At 37.8% G+C, this 22711-nt stretch overlaps 1 protein-coding gene across 3 annotated transcripts in view; it reads right to left on the bottom strand.

Moving 5' to 3' along the window:
- Nucleotides 1-22711, bottom strand: part of LOC122729581 (protein mono-ADP-ribosyltransferase PARP12-like) — a 78659-nt gene that overhangs the window by 19963 nt on the left and 35985 nt on the right. For 2 of the 3 annotated variants that reach the window (XR_006353337.1, XM_043968537.1), the window contains exons 5-9: nt 21389-21512; nt 19248-19349; nt 11956-12124; nt 3204-3324; nt 1947-2043 (exon numbers count right to left, since the gene is read on the bottom strand). Coding sequence is in view for 2 of the 3 variants with exons in the window: in XM_043968537.1 (XP_043824472.1) it covers nt 1947-2043; nt 3204-3324; nt 11956-12124; nt 19248-19349; nt 21389-21512 (613 nt within the window). In the remaining variant the exon portion in view is untranslated. The remainder of the gene's footprint in view (nt 1-1946; nt 2044-3203; nt 3325-11955; nt 12125-19247; nt 19350-21388; nt 21513-22711) is intronic. The other variant, XM_043968538.1, reaches the window with a different exon arrangement.

The following is a 22711-nucleotide window of genomic DNA, read 5'->3' as shown; positions in this document are numbered from 1 at the left end:
CTTCCAAGCATATGTGATGAAAAGACCTGAACTGAATAGAAAATTTGACTTTCAAATACAAGAGAAGCATAAAAAGGTAAACAGGAAAAAGACTTCATGAGGGATATTAAAAGATCAAATCATTTACATTCCTACATGGGAAGATAATACTTTGAAATCATAAGAACTATCTCAGTAAGAAATTCACAGAAGACAGGTCTGAACTGAATATGAAGGGATGATATCTGTAAAGCATTTATGTTTTGTTCTTTGTAGGGTAGACAGGGTGGGGTATCTTATGTCTGGGGCTGGATTTGGGCTTGGGGCCTCCTGGGTCCAGGACTGGTGCTTTGTCCACTGTGCCACCTAACTAATCCATGATGACATCATTAAAATAGGGTTGGGGTGTAGGAGGAATAAACTGGGGGAGAGATGGTCTGGGGAGAGGTAGTTCACATGAAGGAAACAAGAAAAAAGCTTATGGAGGAGAGTAGAAGAGGGGGAAGGAGTTGAGGAGTGAGTGAATCTTAATATCATCAGAACTGGCTCAAAGAAGGACTAACATACATACTCAAGTAGGTATAGTAATATATTTTTGCTCTGGGTGGGGGGGGGAGGAGAGGGGGAAGAAGGGAAGGAAGAAAGGGCAGATTGGGGGTAAAACAGTAAAAAGCAAAACACTTTCAAGGAAGATGAAGATGTTCTGCATTACTGCACCAGTATGACATATTGAATTGCTTGATCTCATAGGGAGGGTTGAGGAGGGAGGGAGGAAGAAAAATTTAGAACACAGAATTAGCTCAGGGACCCTGATTTCATTGGAGTGGGCTCATGGAGGGAATAGCTTTCATACCCAATTGAGAGGAGTAATCTATTTAACCCTGCAGGAAAGTAGATGGGGAAGAGGATAAGGAAGGAAGGGTGAAAAAAGGGAGTGCAGAGCGAGAGAGAGGATAGTCAGAAGTAAAACACTTCTGAGGAGGAATAAGTAAAAAGAAGATAGAGTAAATGTCATGGGAAGGGAGTGGGATGGAGGGAAATATGATGATTGATTATAATGGCAAAACATATGGTACCTACTTTGCTGGGCTTTTATGAAGAAAATTCTCTGTCAAGTTTAAGGTACTATATACAGGTTATAATAAACAGATACTATCAGAAAAACCTGGAAAGACCTACATGAACTGAAGCAGAGTGAAATGTACTGTATACAAAATAACAGCAATGGTGGGGGATGATCTGCTGGGAAGCATGTGGTTATTTTCAGCAAGGCAATGATCCAATATAACCCTGAAGGACTTATGAAGATTCCAGCCCATCTGCAGAGAAAGAACTTATAGTATCTAAAAACAGATGGGAAACACATTTAAAAAAATTTTTTTCTTTTCCTCTTTGACAATTCCTTAATCTGAAGTTTTGGGGCTTTTTTTACCGTTTTCTCTCACAACCAGCTAATATGGGAATTTTTCCATGACTACTCATGTATAACTTATTTTTTTAAATTACTTGAGTTCTTGTGGGTGGGGGGTGGGAATGCAGGGGGAAAGAGAAGTTGGAACACAAAGTTTTTTAAAAATTGATGTTAAAATTTTGTTTTTACATATATTTTGGAAAATAAAATTCTATTCAAAATTATCATTTATTAAGTGCCAGGCACTGTGCTAAGCATTTTATAAATACTATTTCATTTGATCTTCATAAGAATCCTGGGAGGTAGGTGATGTTATTATCCACATTACAGTTGAGTAATTTGAAACAGAGAGGAAAAGGTTAAATGACTTTTGCCCAGGGTAACACAGCTAGTAATTATCTGAGGCTAAATTTGAACTCAGGTCTTTTTGACTCCAGGCCCAGCCCTCTATCCACTGTGCCACCTAGCTGCTTCTAACCTAAAGAGGTTTTGGGGGAGCCTTCTCTCACACCTTTTCTTTTCCTACCTTCAAGCAACTACATCATTAAGTACTCACCGTTTCCTTATTTTGTCCACGTCTTCAGGGGATACAAATTTTGGCCTCCTACATACTTTTCTTTTGGTTTGGCATATCAAATTTCTCTGAACCATTTCTTGAAAGAGAAATTAGAGATAGGTTTTGTTTTGGGTTTTTTTTTTTCCCAGCGATCAAAAGTAAAATATGTATATTTTAAAATCACACACCTATACACACACACACAAAGCTGCAAGGGATTCAGTTATCCTGAGAACTATTTCATCTGTTGTATTAGGAAGGGCTGATGGAGGCATTATTAACTCTATTTCTGGATCTTCAGGCTGCACCAAGTGAGTTATCTCCTTAGTTATCTCCTTATTTCAGAAGCAGCCAGAATACAGAGCAGCAACATTTATAGCACTTTAGCTACTGAGGACTCAGTGGATCTCATTCAAATAGAGTCAGCAACCAAGATAGCTTGCAGTAACACATGTGGAATCACTAAGAAATACTTCCTGTCCCCCAATACCATGAGAAGTCTAAATTATAATCCACGTTTGGTTTATCACATCTAACTCTTCTCTCCTAAAGGAGTAGGATCTCCCTCAGCTAATCCGTGATGAAATCAGAAACTGGGAGAGCCAGCCAGCACACGTGTGCATCAAAGGACACAAAGCCAAAATTATCATTCTTCTACCCTTCCACCTTGTCTGCAAGAAGAACTGTTTTGGCTTTGCTTTAAGGTTTGTAAAGGGAGATAGTGATGACAAGCATTATAACAACAGAGAACATGTATAGAGCACTTACTATGTGCCAGCCTTTAAAATACATGATCTCACTAAGTCCTTACAACAACTGTGTAAAACATATACTACACACCAATGGTATTATTATCCCCACATTCAGAAATGTTAGGTACCTTACCCAAGATCAAACAAATGATTTTGAATACAGATCTTTCCTGACTCAAAGTTTAGAACTAAATCTACTACGACGCACTCCTTTGAATAAACCTAATTCCCTCATACAGAACTTTTCAGCCTATCCTACCTTTGCCCCCTCACTTTCTTCCAATATTCAAGAAGCTCTTAGGATAGAAACTTACACTTCATATTGTTTTAATATTTGTGATATATGTAATATTTACCTTTCATTTGAATACGGAAGCATTTGATTCAATAAAACCTCTTTCCTCCTTTGCTTCTTAATACCAGGGTATGGGTAGGCTTTTGACCATCAGCTGTGGCATCCAAATCTACCATTCTTTGGTTAAGTAAGAAAGCATAAGTACTGTACCTTTAAAATTGATTTCATAGAACTGATGTCCTGCCTGAAAGTCTACAGTGCCATATGAATCAGCAAGGAATACTGATTCTATATCTATGGATGTTATTGAAGAAGGAGGATGATTTTCACCCTAAAAAAAACCAACAGAAATATCAATATTTTTGAAAAAATGTACATACACATGAAAGATGTATAATTTCCCTTTGTTTTTTGGCTCCGGATAAAATATGGATCACCTTTTATGATCTCAATTGGAAAATAGCGAATTCAACTTTGTGAAAATAAAATAAAAAATCTATTGGTACAATATGAAGGAAATGAGTAGACAAAGACAACTACCAACGACTGGTCAAAAACAATGAACTGTGGGAAAGGAGGAAAACTAGAAATGTTAAACTGGAAAGGGAAAAGTACTCTTGAAATCTATCCCCTTGAAGCCAATTCTGTGGGCCTGGATTATATTCATATTCACACTCATCTCATTTTAAAAGAAAACACATTATTTTATAAGCCAACCTAACTACTGATTTTAATTTTTTTTTTTTTTGCAGGGCAACGGGGGTTAAGTGACTAGTCCAGGGTCACACAGCTAGTGTCAAGCGTCTAAGGCCAGATCCGAACTCAGGTCCTCCTGAATCCAGGGCCAGTGCTTTATCCACTGCACCACCTAGCTGCCCCCACTAATGAAAATTTGGGGGGAGGCGGGGCAGGGCAATGAGGGTTAAGTGACTTGCCCAGGGTCACACAGCTAGTTAAGTGTCAAGTGTCTGAGGCTGGATTTGAACTCAGGTCCTCCTGAATCCAAAGCCAGTGCTTTATCCACTGCACTGCCTAGCTGCCCCCTCACTAATGAATTTTTTAAAAATTAAATTTTATTTTATTTTCAGTTCTTAATTCTCTCCCTCACATTCCCCTCCCCCTACTCATTCAAAAGACAAGAAAAACAAAACTCATTTCAAATATGCATAGTCATGCAAAACAAATTCCTTCATTACCATGTCAAAAAAAAGGGGGGGGGAGGAAAGAAGGAAGAAAAGGAGAATAAGGAAGGGAAGGAGGGAGGTAGGTATGGAGAGAGGGAGGAAATATAATTCATTCTGCAATCTTAGTCTTTCAGTCTTCTATCTGGAGGTACTTAACATGTTTCCTCTTGTGTACTTTGGAATTGTGGTTAATCACGTTGATCAGAGCTACTAGGTTTTTCAAAGTTGATTATTTTGATAATATTGCTAATATAATATAAATTGCTTCCTTGCATTAATTCATACAAGTCTTTCCAGATTTTTCTGAAACCATCCCCTTCATCATTTCTTATAGCACAATAGTATTCCATCATCTTTATGTACTATAACTTGTCCAGTAATTCTCCAATTGATGGATATTCTCTGTCAGTTTCCAATTCTTTGCTACCACAGAAAGAGCTGACAAAAATACTTTTGAACATATAGGCTCTTTTCCATTTTCTTTTATTTCTTTGGGGTATAGATCTAATAGAAGTATTGCTGGGTCAAAGAGTATGCAGAGTTTAATAACTTTTTGGGCGTAGAATGGTTAGACTAATCCACAGCTACCCCAACAGTCCTTTAAGTACCTGTTTCCCACTTCCCATCTAGCATGTCATTTTCCTTTTTTGTCATCTTAGCCAATCTGAGTTGTTTTAATTTGCATCTTTCTAATTAATAGTGATTTAGAGCATTTTTTCACATGGTTATTGATAGCTTTGATTTCTTCCTTTGAAAATTGCCTCTTCATATCCTTTGACCTTTATCAATTGAGGAATGGCTCCTATTCCTATAAATTTGACTCAGTTATCTCAGTATCTTAGAAATGAGACCTTTAAAAGAGAAACTTGCTGCAAAGATTTTTTTCTCCTCAGTTTCCTGCTTTTCTTCAAATTTTAGATGCATTGGTTCTATTTGCACAAAACTTTTCAATTTTATACAATCAAAATTATCCATTTTACTTCCTATGAACCTCTATCTCTTATTTGATCATTATCCCCACATCTGACAGGTAATTTCTGCCATGTTCCACTAATTTGCTTATGATGTCACCCTTTATGTCTAAATCATATGCCCATTTTTCTTTTTTTTTTTTTCCCCTCAGGGCATTGAGGGTTAAGTGATTTGTCCAGGGTCACACAGTTAGTAAGTGTCATGGGTCTGAGGCCGGATTTGAACTCAGGTCCTCCTGAATCCAGGGCCGGTGCTCTATCCACTGCTCCACCTATCTGCCCCACATATAGACATTTTTTTTTTTTGGCAAGGCAATTGGGGTTAAGTGACTTGCCCAGGGTCACACAGCTAGTAAGTATCAAGTGTCTGAGACTGGATTTGAACTCAGGTCCTCCTAACTCCAGGGCCGGTGCTCTATCCATTGGGCCATCTAGCTGCCCCCTCATATACCCATTTTTTTTTTTTAAGTGAGGCAACTGGGGTTAGGCGACTTGCCCAGGGTCACACAGCTAGTAAGTGTTAAGTGTCTGAGGACAGATTTGAACTCAGGTACTCCTGACTCCAGGGCCGGTGCTCTACATATACCCATTTTTAACTTATCTTGGAATATGGTGTGAAATGTTAGCCTATACCTAGTTTCTGCCAGACTGCTTTCCAGTTTTCCCAACAGTTTTGTACTGAAGAGATTTCTTGTACGAATAGCTGGGATCTTTGGGATTATCAAACACTAGGTTACTCTGTTCATTTTCTTCTGGATATTGTATAGCTTTTCTGTTTTGCTGATCAACTTCTTTATTTCTTAGCCAAATTATCAAATTGTTTTGATGATTACAGCTTTGTAGTAAATAGTTTGAGATATGGTACTGCTCAACTACTTCCTTCTCATCTTTTTTCAATTCCCTTAATATGTTTTACTTTTTATTCCTCTAGATAAATTTTATTATTTTTTTCTAGCTCTATAAAGTAATTCTTAGGTAGTTTGATTGATATGGCACTGAATAAGTAAATCAATTATGAAAACATTATCATTTTTATCATATTGACTCTGCCTACCTATAAGCATTTAATTTCTCTACTTAGATCTGACTTTATTTGTGTAAAGAGTGCTTTGTAATTGTGTTCATATAGTTCTTGTGTGTGTCTTGGTCGGTAGTTTCCCAAATCTAGTATTTTATGCTATTCTACTAGTATTTTCTACTATTAATGGGTATTTTAAATGAAATTTATATTTCTATCTCTTCCTGCTGGGTTTTGTTAGTAATTTATAGAAATTACTGATGATTTGTGAGCCTTTTTTAATATCTTGCAACTTTCCTGAAGTTGTTCATTGTTTCAATTAGTTTTTTTCATTGATTCTTTACAGTTCTTTACGTACACTTTCATATCATCTGACCAAAGTGATAATTTTGTTTCCTCTTTCCCTATGATTTGTAACGATTGGAATGACGCCACCTGCTGGAGACTTACTGTAAAAGAGTTCCACCCATGAAGCGAAGGTCTTTGAGGGCAAGACCAGGACTCTTTTCTTTGGCGTCAGGAAGTGACTCGGGCGAGTGTGAGGAGGAAGGAAGAGACTGGCGTTCGGTCTCAGGCTCTTTCCTGAGGACTCTGGTGGAGAGCGGAGCTAGAAATGTGCTCTCCCTTTAATAGATAGGAATCTAGGCCTTTTTCTCTCTCTTTACCAAATTCTTATTCTCCTTAATAAATGCTTAAAAGTCTAACTCTTGCTAAAGCTTATAATTTATTGGCGACCACTCATTAGATATTTTAGACAGTTTAGCTAGAATTTTAGCCTTTAACAGATTCTTCTTTCAATTTCTTTTTCTTGTCTTATTGCTATAATGAGCATTTCCATGACAATATAGAATACTAATGGTAATAATGAACATCTTTCCTTTCCCCCTAATCTTATTGGAAAGGTTTCTAGTTTATTCCCATTAAATATAATACTTGCCTTTAATTTAAATACTACTTAAGTAAAGCTCCTAATTCTATGCTTTTGTGTGTGTTTGAAAAGGAATGGATAATGTATTTTGTAAAAAAAAAATCTGAATCTATTGAAATAATCATGTGATTTTGTGGGTTGTTATTAATATAATCAATAATGCTTATAGTTTTCCTCATTTTAAACCAGCCTGGCATTCCTAGTACAAATCCAGCTTGGTCATAGGGTATGATCTTTGTGATATATTACTCTAATTTCCTTGCTAGGATTGTATTTAAATTTTTTGTAATAATATGCATTAGGGAAACTGGTCAATAGTTTTCTTTCTGTTTTGATTCTCTCAGGTTTAGTTATCTTTGTCTTTTAAGAAATTTGGTAGGACTCCTTTACTTATTTTTAAACAGTTTATATAGTTTTGGAATTAATTGCTCTTTAACTTGCTTATAAAGCCATCTGGTCCTGTTTTGTTTTGTTTTTTCCACCTTTCTGGAGTTCATTTGTCTTGCTCAATTTATTTTTCTAAGATAGGGTTATTTAAGTATTCTGTTTTCTGTTCTGTTAAGTTGGTCAATTGATACTTTTGTAAATATTTATCCATTTTATTTAGACTGTCCATTTTACTGGCTTGTATAGCTGGACAAAATAGTTCCTAAAAATTGCTTTTATTTATTTCTTCTTCATTGGTTATGAATTCACCCTTTTTGGTTGTTTGTGGGGGGTTTTTTCTTTTTTTTTTTCTTTTCAGGACAATGAGGGTTAAATGACTTGCCCAGTTAAGTGTCAAGTATCTGAGGTCACATTTGAACTCAGGTCCTCCTGACTCCAGAGCTGGTGCTTTATCCACTGCACCACCTAGCTGCCCCTACCCTTTTTGTTTTTTATTCTGGTAATTTGGTTTTCTTCTTTCTTTTTGTTAATCAAATTAATCATTGGTTTTTTCATAAAACTCCTAGTTTTATTTATTAGTTCAAAAGTTGTTTTTTTACTTCAATTTTATTAATCTCTTCTTTGATTTTCAGGATTTCCATTTTATTGTTATTTGGGGATTTTCAATTGGTTCTTTTTCTAGTTTTTGTTGTTGTTTTTCAGTTGCAAGTCTAATGTGTTTAATTGGGAAGTTTTAATTTGGTAGCTTTCTAATTTGCTTGTTTGTTTTAGTTCTACGCACATTTCGTTGATTTACTTTTATTGATGTAAGAATTTAAAGACATAAATTTTATCCTAAGGACTACTTTGGCTGCATTCCACAAATTTTGATGTGTTGTCTCATTGTTGCCATTTTATTTAAAGAAATTATTGATTATTTTTATTAGTTGACTGATCCATTCTTTAGGATTAGAATATATAGTTTCTTTCTTTCTTTCTTTTTTTTGGTGGGGCAATGAGGGTTAAGTGACTTGCCCAGGGTCACACAGCTAGTAAGTGTCAAGTGTCTGAGGCAGGATTTGAACTCAGGTCCTCCTGAATCCAGGGCCAGTGCTTTAACCACTGTGCCACCTAGCTGCCCCTAAAATATACAGTTTCTAACAGATTTTAAATTATTTCTCCAGTGACATTTTATTGGACATAATTTTTATTGCATTGTGGTTCATAAAAACGCATTTAATATTTCTGCTTTTATGAACATATTTGAAGATTTTATGCCTTAATACAAGGCAGTTTTTGTTAAGATGACATGCACAATATATATATAACCTATATTGGATTGCCTGCTGTCTGGGGGAGGGGGGAGAGAGGGAGAAAAATTTGAAATTGGAAATCTTATGTAAACAAATGCTGAAAGCTATCTTTACATGTAACTGGAAAATAATAAAATACTTTTATTTTTTAAAAAAAGGGGCAGCTAGGTGGCGCAGTGGATAGAGCACCAGCCCTGGATTCAAGAAGATCTGAGTTCAAATCCGGCCTCAGACCCATGACACTTACTAGCTGTGTGACCCTGGGCAAGTCACTTAACCCTCATTGCCTCACAAAAAAAAATTAAATAAAAGATGACATGCACAGCTAAGAAATAAATATACTCTTTCCAATTCCCATTCATTAATCTCCAGAGGTCTATTATATCTAAGTATACTGAAATTCTATTAAAGTTCTTTACTTTTAAAAAAAAAATTTTGTTAATATTTATCTAGGTCTGAAAGAGGCAAATTGAGGTCCTCCACTATTATAGATTTATTGTCTATTTCCTCAGTTTTGATCTTTTCATGAAGAATGCTTGAAAGCCTTCTATTTCCTCCTGTAATTCATGTTCTTTTTGTCTGCTCATTTTTCCTGCCTACTTCTTGATCATTTTTTTTAATCTTTTTTTTTTTTTTTTGGTGAGGCAATTGGGGTTAAGTGACTTGCCCAGGATCACACAGCTAGTAAGTGTTAAGTGTCTGAGGCTGGACTTGAACTCAGGTCCTCCTGACTCCAGGGCTGGTGCTCTATCCACTGTGCCACCTAGCTGCCCCCCTGCCTACTTCTTGACTTTGGCTTTTATGCTTATGATGAACTTTTTTTGGTTTTGTTTTTGTGTTTGCTTTTTTTTTGCGGGGCAATGAGGGTTAAGTGACTTGCCCAGGTCACACAATGAGTTGAGTGTCTATCCTTTTTGGGGGTTTTTTGGTTTTGTTTTGTTTTGTGAGGCAATTGGGGTTAAGTGACTTGCCCAGGGTCACACAGCCAGTAAGTGTTAAGGGTCTGAGGCCGGATTTGAACTCAGGTACTCCTGACTCCAGGGCCGGTGCTCTATTGACTGCGCCATCTAGCTGCCCCGAGTGTCTATCCTTTTAAGGCCTTCTGTTGTTTTCACAGATCAGTTTGGGGGCCTATATGTTTTCAGTCCTCCCAAAATGGTACAATCTGGAGAGAAGTCTATTCACTGACCTCCTGGTCTTAGCTCTGCAAGTTCCTGACTGAGGTTTGGGTCTGTCATCTTGTGTATAGTTTAATTTACTTAGACTGCTATTTGACTCAGTCATCTTTAGCATGTTGGAAGGTTCTACAAGTTCAGAATGACTGAATTACCCACTCCTCTTTCATCTGGGAATGCTGTCCAGGCTTATATGCTAGACTAAAGGCTAGAACTGAATGGCAGCTCTATTCCTGGACTCAGAGCTACACAGCTAAGTTTTGGAACTTGTTCCTTGCTCATTACACAGCTAGCCCTACCCTCCTCACCCATGACTACCTCTTTGCCTTGGGTCTGTCACCTGGTAGTGGGTAATGGATAACACGGGTGCCAGATGGCACCTATTTCTGCACCTAGTGCTAGTTCAGGGATACTCCAAGGTCTCTTTCTTCCCTGGTCCTTCCTCTTGTGCTTTCTCTCAACCCCCTTTCCATCCCTAAGTATGCTTATTGCCACTGTGGATGGCTTGTTCCTGGTTAATACCTGTGCCTATTGTCCACAAAACTCTCTGTCTCCCTGAGCTTTTTCTTTTTTTACAGGGCAATGGGGGTTAAGTGACTTGCCCAGGGTCACACAGCTAGTAAGTGTCAGGTGTCTGAGGCCAGACTTGAATTCAGGTGCTCATGAATCCAGGGCCGGTGCTTTAATCCACTGTGCCACCTAGCTGCCCCCTCCCTGAGCTTTAAAATGACTCACTTGTGACTTTTTCTTGGCTTTCGTCATTAGAATTCAGTCTGGGTCATTTTTTAGTTTGTTTTGGAGACAGTGTACTAGGTGAGCTAGGCAAATATACCTCTTCTCATTCTACCATTTTGACTCTGTTTTCTAACTAGTGATTTAAAAAAAATTAACAAGAAATAAGAAGGTAGGTTCCCTAGCTCATTTCTTATACCAGTAGTCAAACCTGTCATATGATATACAAAGAAATATGGTGGGCTTTATTAGCTCATCAACTGGCCTGTCCAATAATAATACCTACAATTATCTTCCTATTATGTACAATATAAGGCCTTACCATATTACTCTCCTTGTCAAAAATAAGGAAACTGGGGGCAGCTAGGTGGCACAGTGGATAAAGCACCAGCCCTGGATTCAGGAGGACCTGAGTTCAAATCCTGCCTCAGACACTTGACATTTACTAGCTATGTGACCGTGGGCAAGTCACAAACCCCCTTGCCCTGCAAAAACAAAACAAAACAAAACAAAAAAAAAACCTAAGAAGTTAAGTGGTGTAGGAAGTGTAGTTAAAACTCAAGTCTCTACCAACCCAGCGCCCATTGTTCTTTAACTATAAAAGAGCTGCCTCTTAGTTGGTTGGGGTCAAGATAGCCCCAGATTGAGCAGGACTCTAGGGCAATTTACACCAAGTATAACCCACACCTGTATATGAACCACAGACTAATCCAACCCATATTAGATTCCCCAGAAGCAGAGAAAATAAAACAAATTACTATTCAGTTCCCTAAATCCTTTTCCAAGCCTGACAAGTGCTATAAACTGAGCCTCCTCTATAAAAAATTGGCCCACATTTCTGAAGACCTGCAAATAGTTTATTTGACCTGTCTATACAGCTTATGACTTTCTCCTTTCCAAATGTGACTGATATACAGGATATATCACTGAAGTGTAAATGGAAATAATGTGTTGGACATGGGGGCATCTCCTCATTCAAAAGTAAAAAACCCATTGTCCCAAGTTGGCAAAGAAAAACAGAACCTCTAGCACAGGCATCATAAAGTTGTAAGAAACTGAACAAGCTGGAACTTTCCATGGAAGATACATTCAGAATGACTCTGAAAAACTATTATGCAACTGGAAAATGTGTGTGTGCGCACGTCACATACACACAAAACATACATTTCTTCCAAATGGCTTACATGAGTGTCAAAGTAATCTTCACATGTAGACCAAATCTAATGATCCAGCGAAAGCTACACAAAAAGCAAATGAGAGGGAATAGCCACTCACCTGGGTTCCATATTCAATCCACTGACCATTGTCATTGAGCCAATACCAAAGCCATGTTGTGGTTAAGAGAATAGTGGCAGGTTTGGTGACAGAGGATGGGGTAGATAAACGACGCACTTGACTCAAACCACAAGTCATAGTCTCAAAATTGATGTCCAGATCTCCCATTCTACAAAAATGAAACAGAACAGGTCTTTAAAATAGATGGCCCAGTATATTAAAAGTGTGGCTTTGTATGCATGGGAAACAACAGGGCTGTCTTTAATGTATAATCAATATCTTCATTTGTGGATATATCTCACTAAGGATCTAGGTAAAGCTCAAATCAATAGAATTCAACAAAAATATGTTAACCCTGAAAGGACACTAAAATTAATGGAAACAATAACTTTAGCAATAGGCTATAAAATAAATTGACATAAATCACCAGCGTTTCTGTATGTTGCCAACAAAACCAAACAAGAAAAAAGAGGATGAGAAATTCCGTTCAAAACAGCTACAGGGTCAGCGAGGTGGCTCAGTGGATAGAGCACTGGCCCTGGATTCAGGAGGACCTGAGTTCAAATCTGGCCTCAGACCCTTGATACTTACTAGCTGTGTGACCCTGGGCAAGTCACTTAACCCCAATTGCCTCACCAAAACAAAACAAAACAGTTACAGATTGCATAAAACATTTGGGAGTTGACCTCCCAAGATACAAACAGGAACTATACAAAACACAACTCAAAACATTATTTACAGAAATACAGACATAAACAAATAGAGAGATGTTCATGACTAGTGGTTGTTATTCAAATATAATAAAAATGACAATACTACCTAAATTTATTTATATAGCGCCATGTCAGTTGAACTACAAAATAATATTTTATAGAGATAGAAAAAAATTATAGCAATTTTCATATGAAGGAACAAAAAATCAAATGTCTCAAGGGAAATAATGGGGTGAAAGTGAGAAGCAAGAGGGTCCAGAAGTACCAGATCTCAAACTAAATTACAAAGTAAAAATGATCAAAACTATTTGATATTGGCTAATGTCAATCAGGAAAATATATTAGGTACAATATAGAATAAAAAGTGTCTATTTAGGAGGGCAACTAGGTGGCACAGTGGATAGAGCACCAGCCCTGGAGTCAGGAGGACCTGAGTTCAAATCTGGCCTCAGACACTTGAAACTTACTAGCTGTGTGACCCTGGGCAAGTCACTTAACCCTCAATCACCCCCCACACACACACACACACAAAAGTCCCTATTTAGTAACAGCTGCTGAAGAAACTGGAAAACAGTCTGGTATAAATGAGGTTTAGACAAACACTACACACTATATGTCATGATAAGCTCCAGAGAGACAATTTAGATTTTAAAAGGTCACATAATAAACAAATTAAAGACATGAGGATAGAAATATCTTTGCACAAACAAAACTAATGGAGTTAGAAGGGAAACAGTTAACTGGGGAAAAATCATTGCAATAAATATCTTTGATAAAGATGTGGTATCTAAGATACATAAAGAACTGATTTAAATATATAAGAATAAGCACCATTCCCCAATAGCTAAATGATAAAAGGATATAAACAGGCAGTTATCAGAAGAAGAAAACCAAGCTATCAACCATATTAAAAAATGTTCCAGGGGCAGCTAGGGGCACAGTGGATAAAGCACCGGCCCTGGAGTCAGGAGGACCTGAGTTCAAATCCTACCTTAGACACTTGACATTAGCTGTGTGACCCTGGGCAAGTCACTTAACCCCAATTGCCTCACCACCACCCCCCAAAAAATGTTCCAAATCACAATTATAGAAATTCAAATTAAAGCATCTCCGAGGTTCCATCTCACACCTATCAGATTAACAAAGATGACAAAAACAGAAAATGACAATTGTTAGAGACCTGTGGGAAAACAAGCATAATAGCATACTCACTGTTGGAAGAACTATGAATTGGTCTAGCCATTTTAGAAAGCAATTTGGAACCATGCCCTAAAAATCACTAAACTAGCCAAGAAATATCACTACTAAGTCTACACCACAAAGAGATCCAAAAAAAGGACCAAGATACACAAAAACTATTTATAGTTGCTCTTTTTGTAGTGATAAAGAACTGGAAACTAAAGGGGTGTTCATCAAGTGGAGAATGGCTGAACAAATTATGGGATATGAATGTAATGAAATGTTATTGTGCTATAAGAAATGATGAAAGGGACAGTTTCAGAGAAATTTGGAAAGACATGCACTAATGCAGAGTGAAATGAACAGAATTAGGTAAATAAATGAGGTAATATCAATAATGTTGTAAAGAAAAACAGGAGGGGTGCAGCTAGGTGGTACAGTGGATAAAGCACTGGCTCTGGATTCAGGAGTACCTGAGTTCAAATCTGGCCTCAGACACTTGACACTTACTAGCTGTGTGACTCTGGGCAAGTCACTTAACCCTCTTTGCCCCACCAAAAACAAACAAAAAGAAAAGAAAAACAGGGGGCAGCTAGGTGGCGCAGTGGATAGAGCACCGGCCCTGGAGTCAGGAAGACCTGAGTTCAAACCCGGTCTCAGACACTTGACACTTACTAGCTGTGTGACCCTGGGCAAGTCACTTAACCTCCATTGCCTCGCAAAAATAAATAAATAAATAATTTTTTAAAAAATAAGAAAAACAATGTTGAAAGCCTTAAAAACTCTGATCAGGGGCAGCTAGATGGTGCAGTGGATAGAGCACCGGCCCTGGAGTCAGGAAGACCTGAGTTCAAATCTGGCCTCAGACACTTCACATGTACTAGCTGTGTGACCCTGGGCAAGTCACTTAATCCCAATTGCCTCACCCCCCCCCAAAAAAACCTCTGATCAACAACCTTCTAAGATAGGTGCTATTATCCCATTTTACAGATTGTAATGATTGAAATGACGCCACCTGCTGGAGACTTACTGTGGGAAAGCTCCACCATGAGGAGAAGGTGTCTGAGAGCAAGCCATGTGGCTTTTCTTTGGCATCAGGAAGTGACGTTTGCTTGTGGGAGGAAGAGGGCGCGAGGTCGATTCTCTCGCTCTCTTTAGCCAGGACTCTCGTGGAGAGTGGGGCAGGAGACTGTAGCTCCCCAAGATAGACAGCTGAATCTAGGCCTTTCTTCACGAAATTCTTATTCTCCTTAATAAATGCTTCAAAGTCTAACTCTTGCTAAAGCTTATAATTTATTGGCGACCACTCATTAGATATTATTTTAGACAGTATAGCTAGAATTTCACCCCCTTACAAGATGATGAATCTACATGGAGGTTAAGCAACTTGTCCAGGGTTACATAGCTATGAAGTATTTGAGACAGGATTTGAATTCAAGTCTTCCTGACTCCAAGTCCAGTACTCTACATACTGTGCCATCTAACTGTAGATGTCTTGACCCCTCTTCTCTTCTCCCTCTATATTATTTCCCTAGATGATCTTATCAGCTCCTATGGATACAATTACCAGTTCTATGCTGATGAGTCTAAAATCCATCTTTCCTGCCCCAATAGCTCTACTGAACTCCTATCTTGTACCTCCAACTACCTTTCAGACATCTAGAACTGGATGTCCAGTCTTAAACTCAGTATGTCGCAAACAGAATCTGTTATCTTTCCTCTTTAACCCTTCCCCCTCCTACCTTCTCTATAACTGTAGAGGGAAACATTATCCTCTCAATTCCCCTGGTTCACCACCTAAGAATCATCCTGAATTTCTCACTCTCTTTTTTTTAAACTTTTTTTTTCTTTGTGGAGCAATGGGGGGGGTTAAGTGACTTGCCCAGGGTCACACAGCTACTCACTCTCTCTTACCATCCCATCCCACCCCCACCTCCCATATCCAAGCAGTCGCACCAAGGACTGTCTGTTCCAACCTTTGCAACATCTCTCAACTTTGTCCTCTTCTGTCCTCTGACTCTGCCACCATTCTAGTAGACACCCTCATCATCTCATGTCAGGACTATTGCAATAGTCTGCCTGCTGCAAGTCTCTCTCCACTCCAATCGATTCTCTGTTCAGCCACTATGATTTTCCTAAAGTGTAGGTCCAATCACGTCACCACACTACTTAATAAACTTCAATGATTTGCTGTTGCCTCTAAGAGCAAATACAAAACACTGGCATTCAAGGCTCTTTATAAACTAGCCACCTCCTACCTTTCCAGTCTTCTTATATCTTACTCTCCAAGATGTCCTCTTCAGTCCAGTAACACTGGCCTCCTGGCTGTCCCATGAACAAAACACTCTTTCTCTTAGCTCCAGGAATTTTCTCTAGCCATCCTCCATGCCTGGAATTCTCTCCCTCCTCAACTCCAACCACTGATATCCCTGATTTCCTTTAAGTCCCAACTAAAATCCTACCTCTGACAGGAAGCCTTAATTCCAGTGCCTTTCCTCGTTTAATTACTTCCTATTTAACTCATATATAGCTCACTATATATATATATATATGTTTTTAAATTTTATCATGTCCAACATTCTTTTTAAAAAAAATTTTTGAGTTTTAAATTCCCACCTCCAGCCCCCTCTCCCACCCATTGAGAAGGCAAGCAATATGATATCAATCATACATATGAAATCATGGGAAACACATTTTCATAGGTGTCACAACCTCCCCAAAGAAAAACAAGAAAAATAAAGTGAGAAATTATATTTCAATTTGTATTCAGAGTTCATCAGTTCTCTCTTTGGAGGTAGACAGCATTTTTCATTGTAAATCCTTTAAAATTGTCTTGGATTATTGTATTGAGTCTTTCACAGTTGATCATTGTTACAATATTGCTATTATTATGTACAATGAATTTGGGGTTCTACTCACTTATCTTTGTATCAGTATGATACCCATAGAAGCATATGTCTTTGGTTTTTCTGAAACCATTCTCCTCATCATTTCTTGTAGCACAATAGTATCCCATTACATTCACATACTACAACTTGTTCAGCCATTCCCCAATTGTTGGGCATCCCCTCAACTTCCAATTCTTTGCCACAACAAAAAGAGTTGCTATAAATATTCTTGTATATATGGGTCCCTTTTTCTTTTATCTGTTCAAGATACAAACCTAGGTAGTGCTATTGCTGGGTCAGAATATATAGTTTTATAGTCCTTTGGTCATAGTTCCAAATTTTTCTTCAGAATGGTTGGACCAGTTCACAACTCTGCTAACAGGGCACTAATGTACTTATTTTTTCCATAACCCCTCCAGCACTTGTTATTCTCCTTTTCTATCATATGAGGTGGTACCTCAGAGTTGTTTTTATTTGCATTTCTCTAATCAACAATGATTTACAGAATTTTTAGAAACATGACTATACGTAGATAGCTTTGATTTCTTCTTCTGAAAACTGCCTGTCTAGATCCTTTGATTACTTATCAATTTGGTAATGGCTCTTACTTTTATAAATTTGACTAGCTCCTTATTGAGAAATGAAACCTTTATCAGAACATGATGTAATTTTTTTATATTACTTCACTGTCTTATCTTTGAGCAAAATGTAGTTATCCTGATTATCTCTTTCAATTACTTACTTTTGCTTTTGCTTTGTCTGAGACAGTGAGTGCTACACCTGCCTTTTTTACTTCATCTGAAGTATAACAGATTCTGCTCCAGAACCTTATTTTACTTTATGTGTGTCTCTGTTCCAAATAATGTTTCTTGTAAACAACTTATTGTTAGACTCTGGTTTCTAATCCATTCTTCTATCTGCCTCCATTTCGTGGGCGAGTTCATCCCATTCACATCCATAGCTATTATTACTGTGTAGTACTTTCTTACTTTTATCCACCTCTCTTTTAACCCTGTCTCTCCCCAAAAGTATGTTTTGCTTCTGACCACTGCTTCCCTTAATATGCCCTTCTTTTTATCACTCCCTCATTTCTTTTATTCCCCTCTCCTCTTTCTTCCCTGTTGGGTAAGATATATTTCTATACCCATACAAGCATATCTAAGATCAATAGATAGATATTCTTCCATCTTTGAACCAATTCTGATGATAATAAGGTTTAATCATTGCCCACCTACCCCCATTTTCCCCTCCTCTGTAAAAGCTTTCTTGAAAGCCTCTTTCATAAGATAATTTTCCACATTCTTCCTATCCCTGCCCCCCTTTCCCAGTGCTGCCCTTTTTCTCACCAATCCATTGTTTTTAGATCAGACCAACACAATCAACTCATACTCATGCCTTCTGTCTATGTAGACAACTCCTAACTGTCCTAACAATGATAAAGTTCCTATATGTTACATGTATTATCTTCCCATTTAGGATTATAAACAGTTTAACCTTATTGAGTCCTTTATGATTTCTGTCTCATGTTTACCTTTTTATGCTTCTCTTGAATCTTGTGTTTGAATGTCAAATTTTCTATTCAGCTCTGATCGTTTCATCAGGAATGGTTGAAAATCTTCTATTTTCATTGAATATCCATTTTTCCATGAAGGATTACACTCAATTTTTCTGAGTAGGTGATTCTTGGTTGTCAAGCCCTCTGCTCCTTTAACATGGAAGCTACTACATCTTGTCTGATCTTGACTGGGGTTCCGTGATATTTGAATAGTTTCTTTCTGGTTGCTTGCAATAATTTCTCCTTGTTCTCAAAGCTCTGGGATTTGGCTTTAACATTCCGGGGCGGGGGGGGGGGGGTGTCTTCCTTTTAGGATCTCTTTCAAGAGGTGATCCGTGGGTTTTTTAAATTCTATTTTTCCCTCTGGAGCTAAGATATCAGGGCAGTTTTCCTTGATAATTTCTTGAAATATGATGTTTGTGCTCTTTTTTTTTATTGTGACTTTCAGGTAGCCTGATAATTCTTAAATTATTTCTCCTCAATTAATTTTCCAGCTTTTTTCATTCTTTTGACTTTTTATTTGCTTACCCAAGAAAAAAACTGAGCCACCCGTCCACTTAGCAGCAATTTCCTTGATTTTTTAAAGTTTCATTTATAATAAGAATGTCAATACTAACATGGTACCTTTCCTCCAGTAGTATTTTAACTCAATGGTCAGTGGATGAGAACCCTACATTTTAGGAAATCATAAAACAAACAAAAACCAAAGAATATAATTATATAACAGGAGGGGCTCTGGGCTTTTCTTCCACCATTCTTTGTTGTTTTGTGCCTACCAATGTTGTCTCTTTGGGGGTTGTGCCAATCCTAGCTCTAGTTGGTTAAGAATGGGAGGAGAGAGGGAAGAATAATACCTCCAGAAGATTCTCTACTGTCTATTTAGTTTCTCTTCATCACTCAGTAACTCTTCTACCATGAGGAAGGATGAAGATGGAAAACAGAATAAGCATTACTCACTGGACTCCAACATTTGGGAAAAGAGGCGGAAGACCAAGGGCCAAGTTGAACAGGAGACTGATGTACGAGGGAGAAGAGGGAGATGGGGCTGGGGAAACATATCTAAACAGGAGAGAAGAAAAATTGTCATAGTAAATTATCTCTCATATCTTGAGTGTATTTCTATGAGAAATGGGTGGAACCCTAACCTATAAAAATAAGGGAGGAAAGCAGGTTCCAAGTTCCCTTTTGAGCTTAACTGGGGGAATCCTGTAACTTTTAGAATCAAGTGACCTAAGGTACCTTTCCCTAGAGAGGAATAACTAGATTTATTCCTGCTACAGACAGTGAGGCAATGCCTAACCCAGAGAAATTAATGTCTAATTATGCCATTTCCTTCCTGGTAGAAGAGAGATGGTGATATGGAATAGTGACAGTTTAATAAAGAGAAGCAGCTTGGGGTAGTGAAGAGAGAGCTAGCCTCAGAGTCAGGAAAACCTGAATTCAGGTCCTACCTCTGACATATACTGGAAAATTTACCTAACCTCTCAGAGTCCCCAGGGCAATCTCTACATAGACTATAAGTTGACAAGAAACTTCCAACCTACATTTGTAGAGTTTCCTCACATGGGAATATTTTATACCAATGGAATCACAAGTCTGATCCCTATCCCTAAATTTAAAGGAAAAATATTGACTCCTTCCAGGAGAACACAGAAACAAAAGAAATCACAGTCCCAACCACCAGGCCCAAGGCTTTGACTGTTCTAGATGAAAAAGGCTAGAAAGGGCTGCCTAAAACACCTAATCTAAAGTAGCAATCAATGGTACTTCTCAGAGGCACTACAGACATGGGGCCAAAGGATGGAATAAAGAGCCTTCTGTGGATTCCTTCCTGAATGGAGTTCAATTTTTCTCTCACCTCAAAGCAAGTCAAAATTGGGAATTCTCCAACTGAACCAGAGGAACAATGGAACTGGACAAATGGTTTACAGCAGCTGTTTCCCTTCTTTTTAGAAGTAAGGGACTGTGGGGCAGAATATCACATCCACTGTCATACACAATAGATATGTCTGTTGGTTTTGTTAAACAGAATTCTTTCTCCTTCCTTTTTTTTTATTCTTTGTTATAAGGAATGGCTATGGGGGAGGGGGAGGGATGTGTTTGTAAAATGAAAGTGATATAAAAATAAAATATATTTTAAAATAAAATAAATTTAACTTATACGTAAAGCATTTCATAAACTGAATCTGAGTTATTCCTTAAGAATCTCCTTTAGCAGCCAGTACATTGCTGATCAAATAGTAAGTACTTAGTAGCTAGATTAATCATATTTGAAATTAACTTCCAAAATATCAAATGATAACAATAGCTCCCATGAACAAAACATTCCAGGTGTGATGAATATTTAAAGTATACAAATAACTTTGCCCATTAAAGAAAATATTATTATTATTATTATAAATGTTATGACCCCCCCTTTTTAAATATTAGAAAACAGGTTAGGTGATTTGCCCAGGTAGTTAATAGGCTAGCACACTACTTAGATAAAATTTATGTACCTTGTTTCAATATCAAAGTGAATCTGTTACCTATTACCATGAATAAGTCTAAAATCTGAATTTAAAACAACTGTATTTTGGGGTCTTCTTAATAATATTATTTTTCCCATTACATGTAAAGATAATTTTAACATTTTTTTTAAATTTTACATTTCAAATTCTCTTTCTTCCTCCCTTACTTCTCCCCTCCCTGAGACAGTGACCAATTTGAAATAGGTTATACACATGTATAACTAAGACTATAAGTTGACAAGAACCCTCCAACCTACATTGGTAGAGTTTCCTCATCATATTAGTTATTTTGTGAGCCACGAAAATAAAAAGAAATAAGTTGTTAGGATTCACAAGCCAAGTGAATTCTAAGGTTATACATAGGTGTTCCAAATTGGAAAAATCATCTCAACAAATTGAAACCATCCTTGTCAAAATGTAGTCGCATTGTCTTTTTTCCATCCATGACAAGTTGATTAGTGTTCACTAGGTCTCCTCTATGATTCAACACCACCAAAATCTAAAGGAAAATGATGGGGAATATATTCTGGACTTTCATGTTTGGTACTAACCTGGAGCTCAGGAAAAGGGATGGAAATCTCACCTTACCTGGAGTTCTTTGGGTCACAATAAGTTTTTTCAATCCCTTCCATCATGGGAAGATCATTCCAAACAGTGCCTTCCAACTTTTGCCATCTGTAAGGCAACTTGTAATGAATATTCCTACAGTTACCTGTAAAGAAAATTTTCAATGAACACAAAATACTTACTATTAGACTATAGAAATGAAAATAAGTGTGAACATGGTAAAAAAATAAACAGGAATATGATTATGTGTTGTTCTTTGAGTATTAGACAGTCAGACAAATAAGTAATAATATCATTTTCCATTGTTGTTTATGTTTTTTTTTAAAAAGGCACCTTATATTCATTAATTATCTGATTTGATCCTCGCAGAAATTCTGTTTGGTAGGTAATCTATGGAGTGGTTTGTCATTTCCTCTTCCAAGGTCTCATTTTTTTGCAGTTGAGGAAACTGAATTAAACAGGTTAAGTGACTTGCCCAGAGTCACGTAAGTGAGGCTGGGTTTGAATTAAGGTAAATGCTTTCCCGGCATGGAGGATATATGCATATCCAAAGGCACAGAGGTGAGAGGTAGACTGTGACACATGAGGAATAATAACAAGTGGCCTCTTTAGCTGAAATAAATGACTGGGGAAATTGACCTTTTTTTGGTGGGGGGGAGGGGGCACAAGGCAATGACGGTTAAGTGACTTGCTCAGGGTCACACAGCTAATAAGTGGCAAGTGTCTGAGGCCAGATTTGAACTCAGGTCCTCCTGAATCCAGGGCCAGTGCTTTCTCCACTGTGCCACCTAGCTGTCCCAGGAATTTTACTTTTTTTTTTTTTTTTAGAGAAAGATTAGTTTTTCAGGTTTTTTTTTGTTTTTTTAGTGAGGTAATTGGGGTTAAGTGACTTGCCCCGGGTCACACAGCTATTAAGTGTTAAGTGTCTGAGGCTGGATTTGAACTCAGGTCCTCATGAATCCAGTGCCGGTGCTCTATCCACTTCGCCACCTAGCTGCCCTGGAAATTTACTTTTAAAGGAACCCTGTGCTACTCTGGACTTCTCCATCTTGTCCCCAGGAACTTCATTGTCCTGAAAGATTGCATTAGAGGGCAGCTAGGTGGTGCAGTGTATAGAGCACCGGCCCTGGAATCAGGAGGACCTGAGTTTAAATCCGGCCTCAGACACTTAACACTTACTAGCTGTGTGACCCTGGGCAAGTCACTTAACCCCAATTACCTCACCAAAAAAAAAAATTGCATTAGCCTTGGTGTTCATAACTCATCAGCACCTTCCACCCTGGGACTTCTCCCTTTACCTCTACCTCTACCCTGATTGGAGAGCCAAAGTCTCCATTTAAGAAG

This window comes from Dromiciops gliroides, chromosome 5 (genome assembly GCF_019393635.1).
Source record: "Dromiciops gliroides isolate mDroGli1 chromosome 5, mDroGli1.pri, whole genome shotgun sequence".
In the NCBI taxonomy this organism is placed as follows: Eukaryota; Metazoa; Chordata; class Mammalia; order Microbiotheria; family Microbiotheriidae; genus Dromiciops; species Dromiciops gliroides.
Note: the sequence above shows the minus strand (reverse complement) of the source record. Positions and strands in the feature narration are given on the sequence as shown.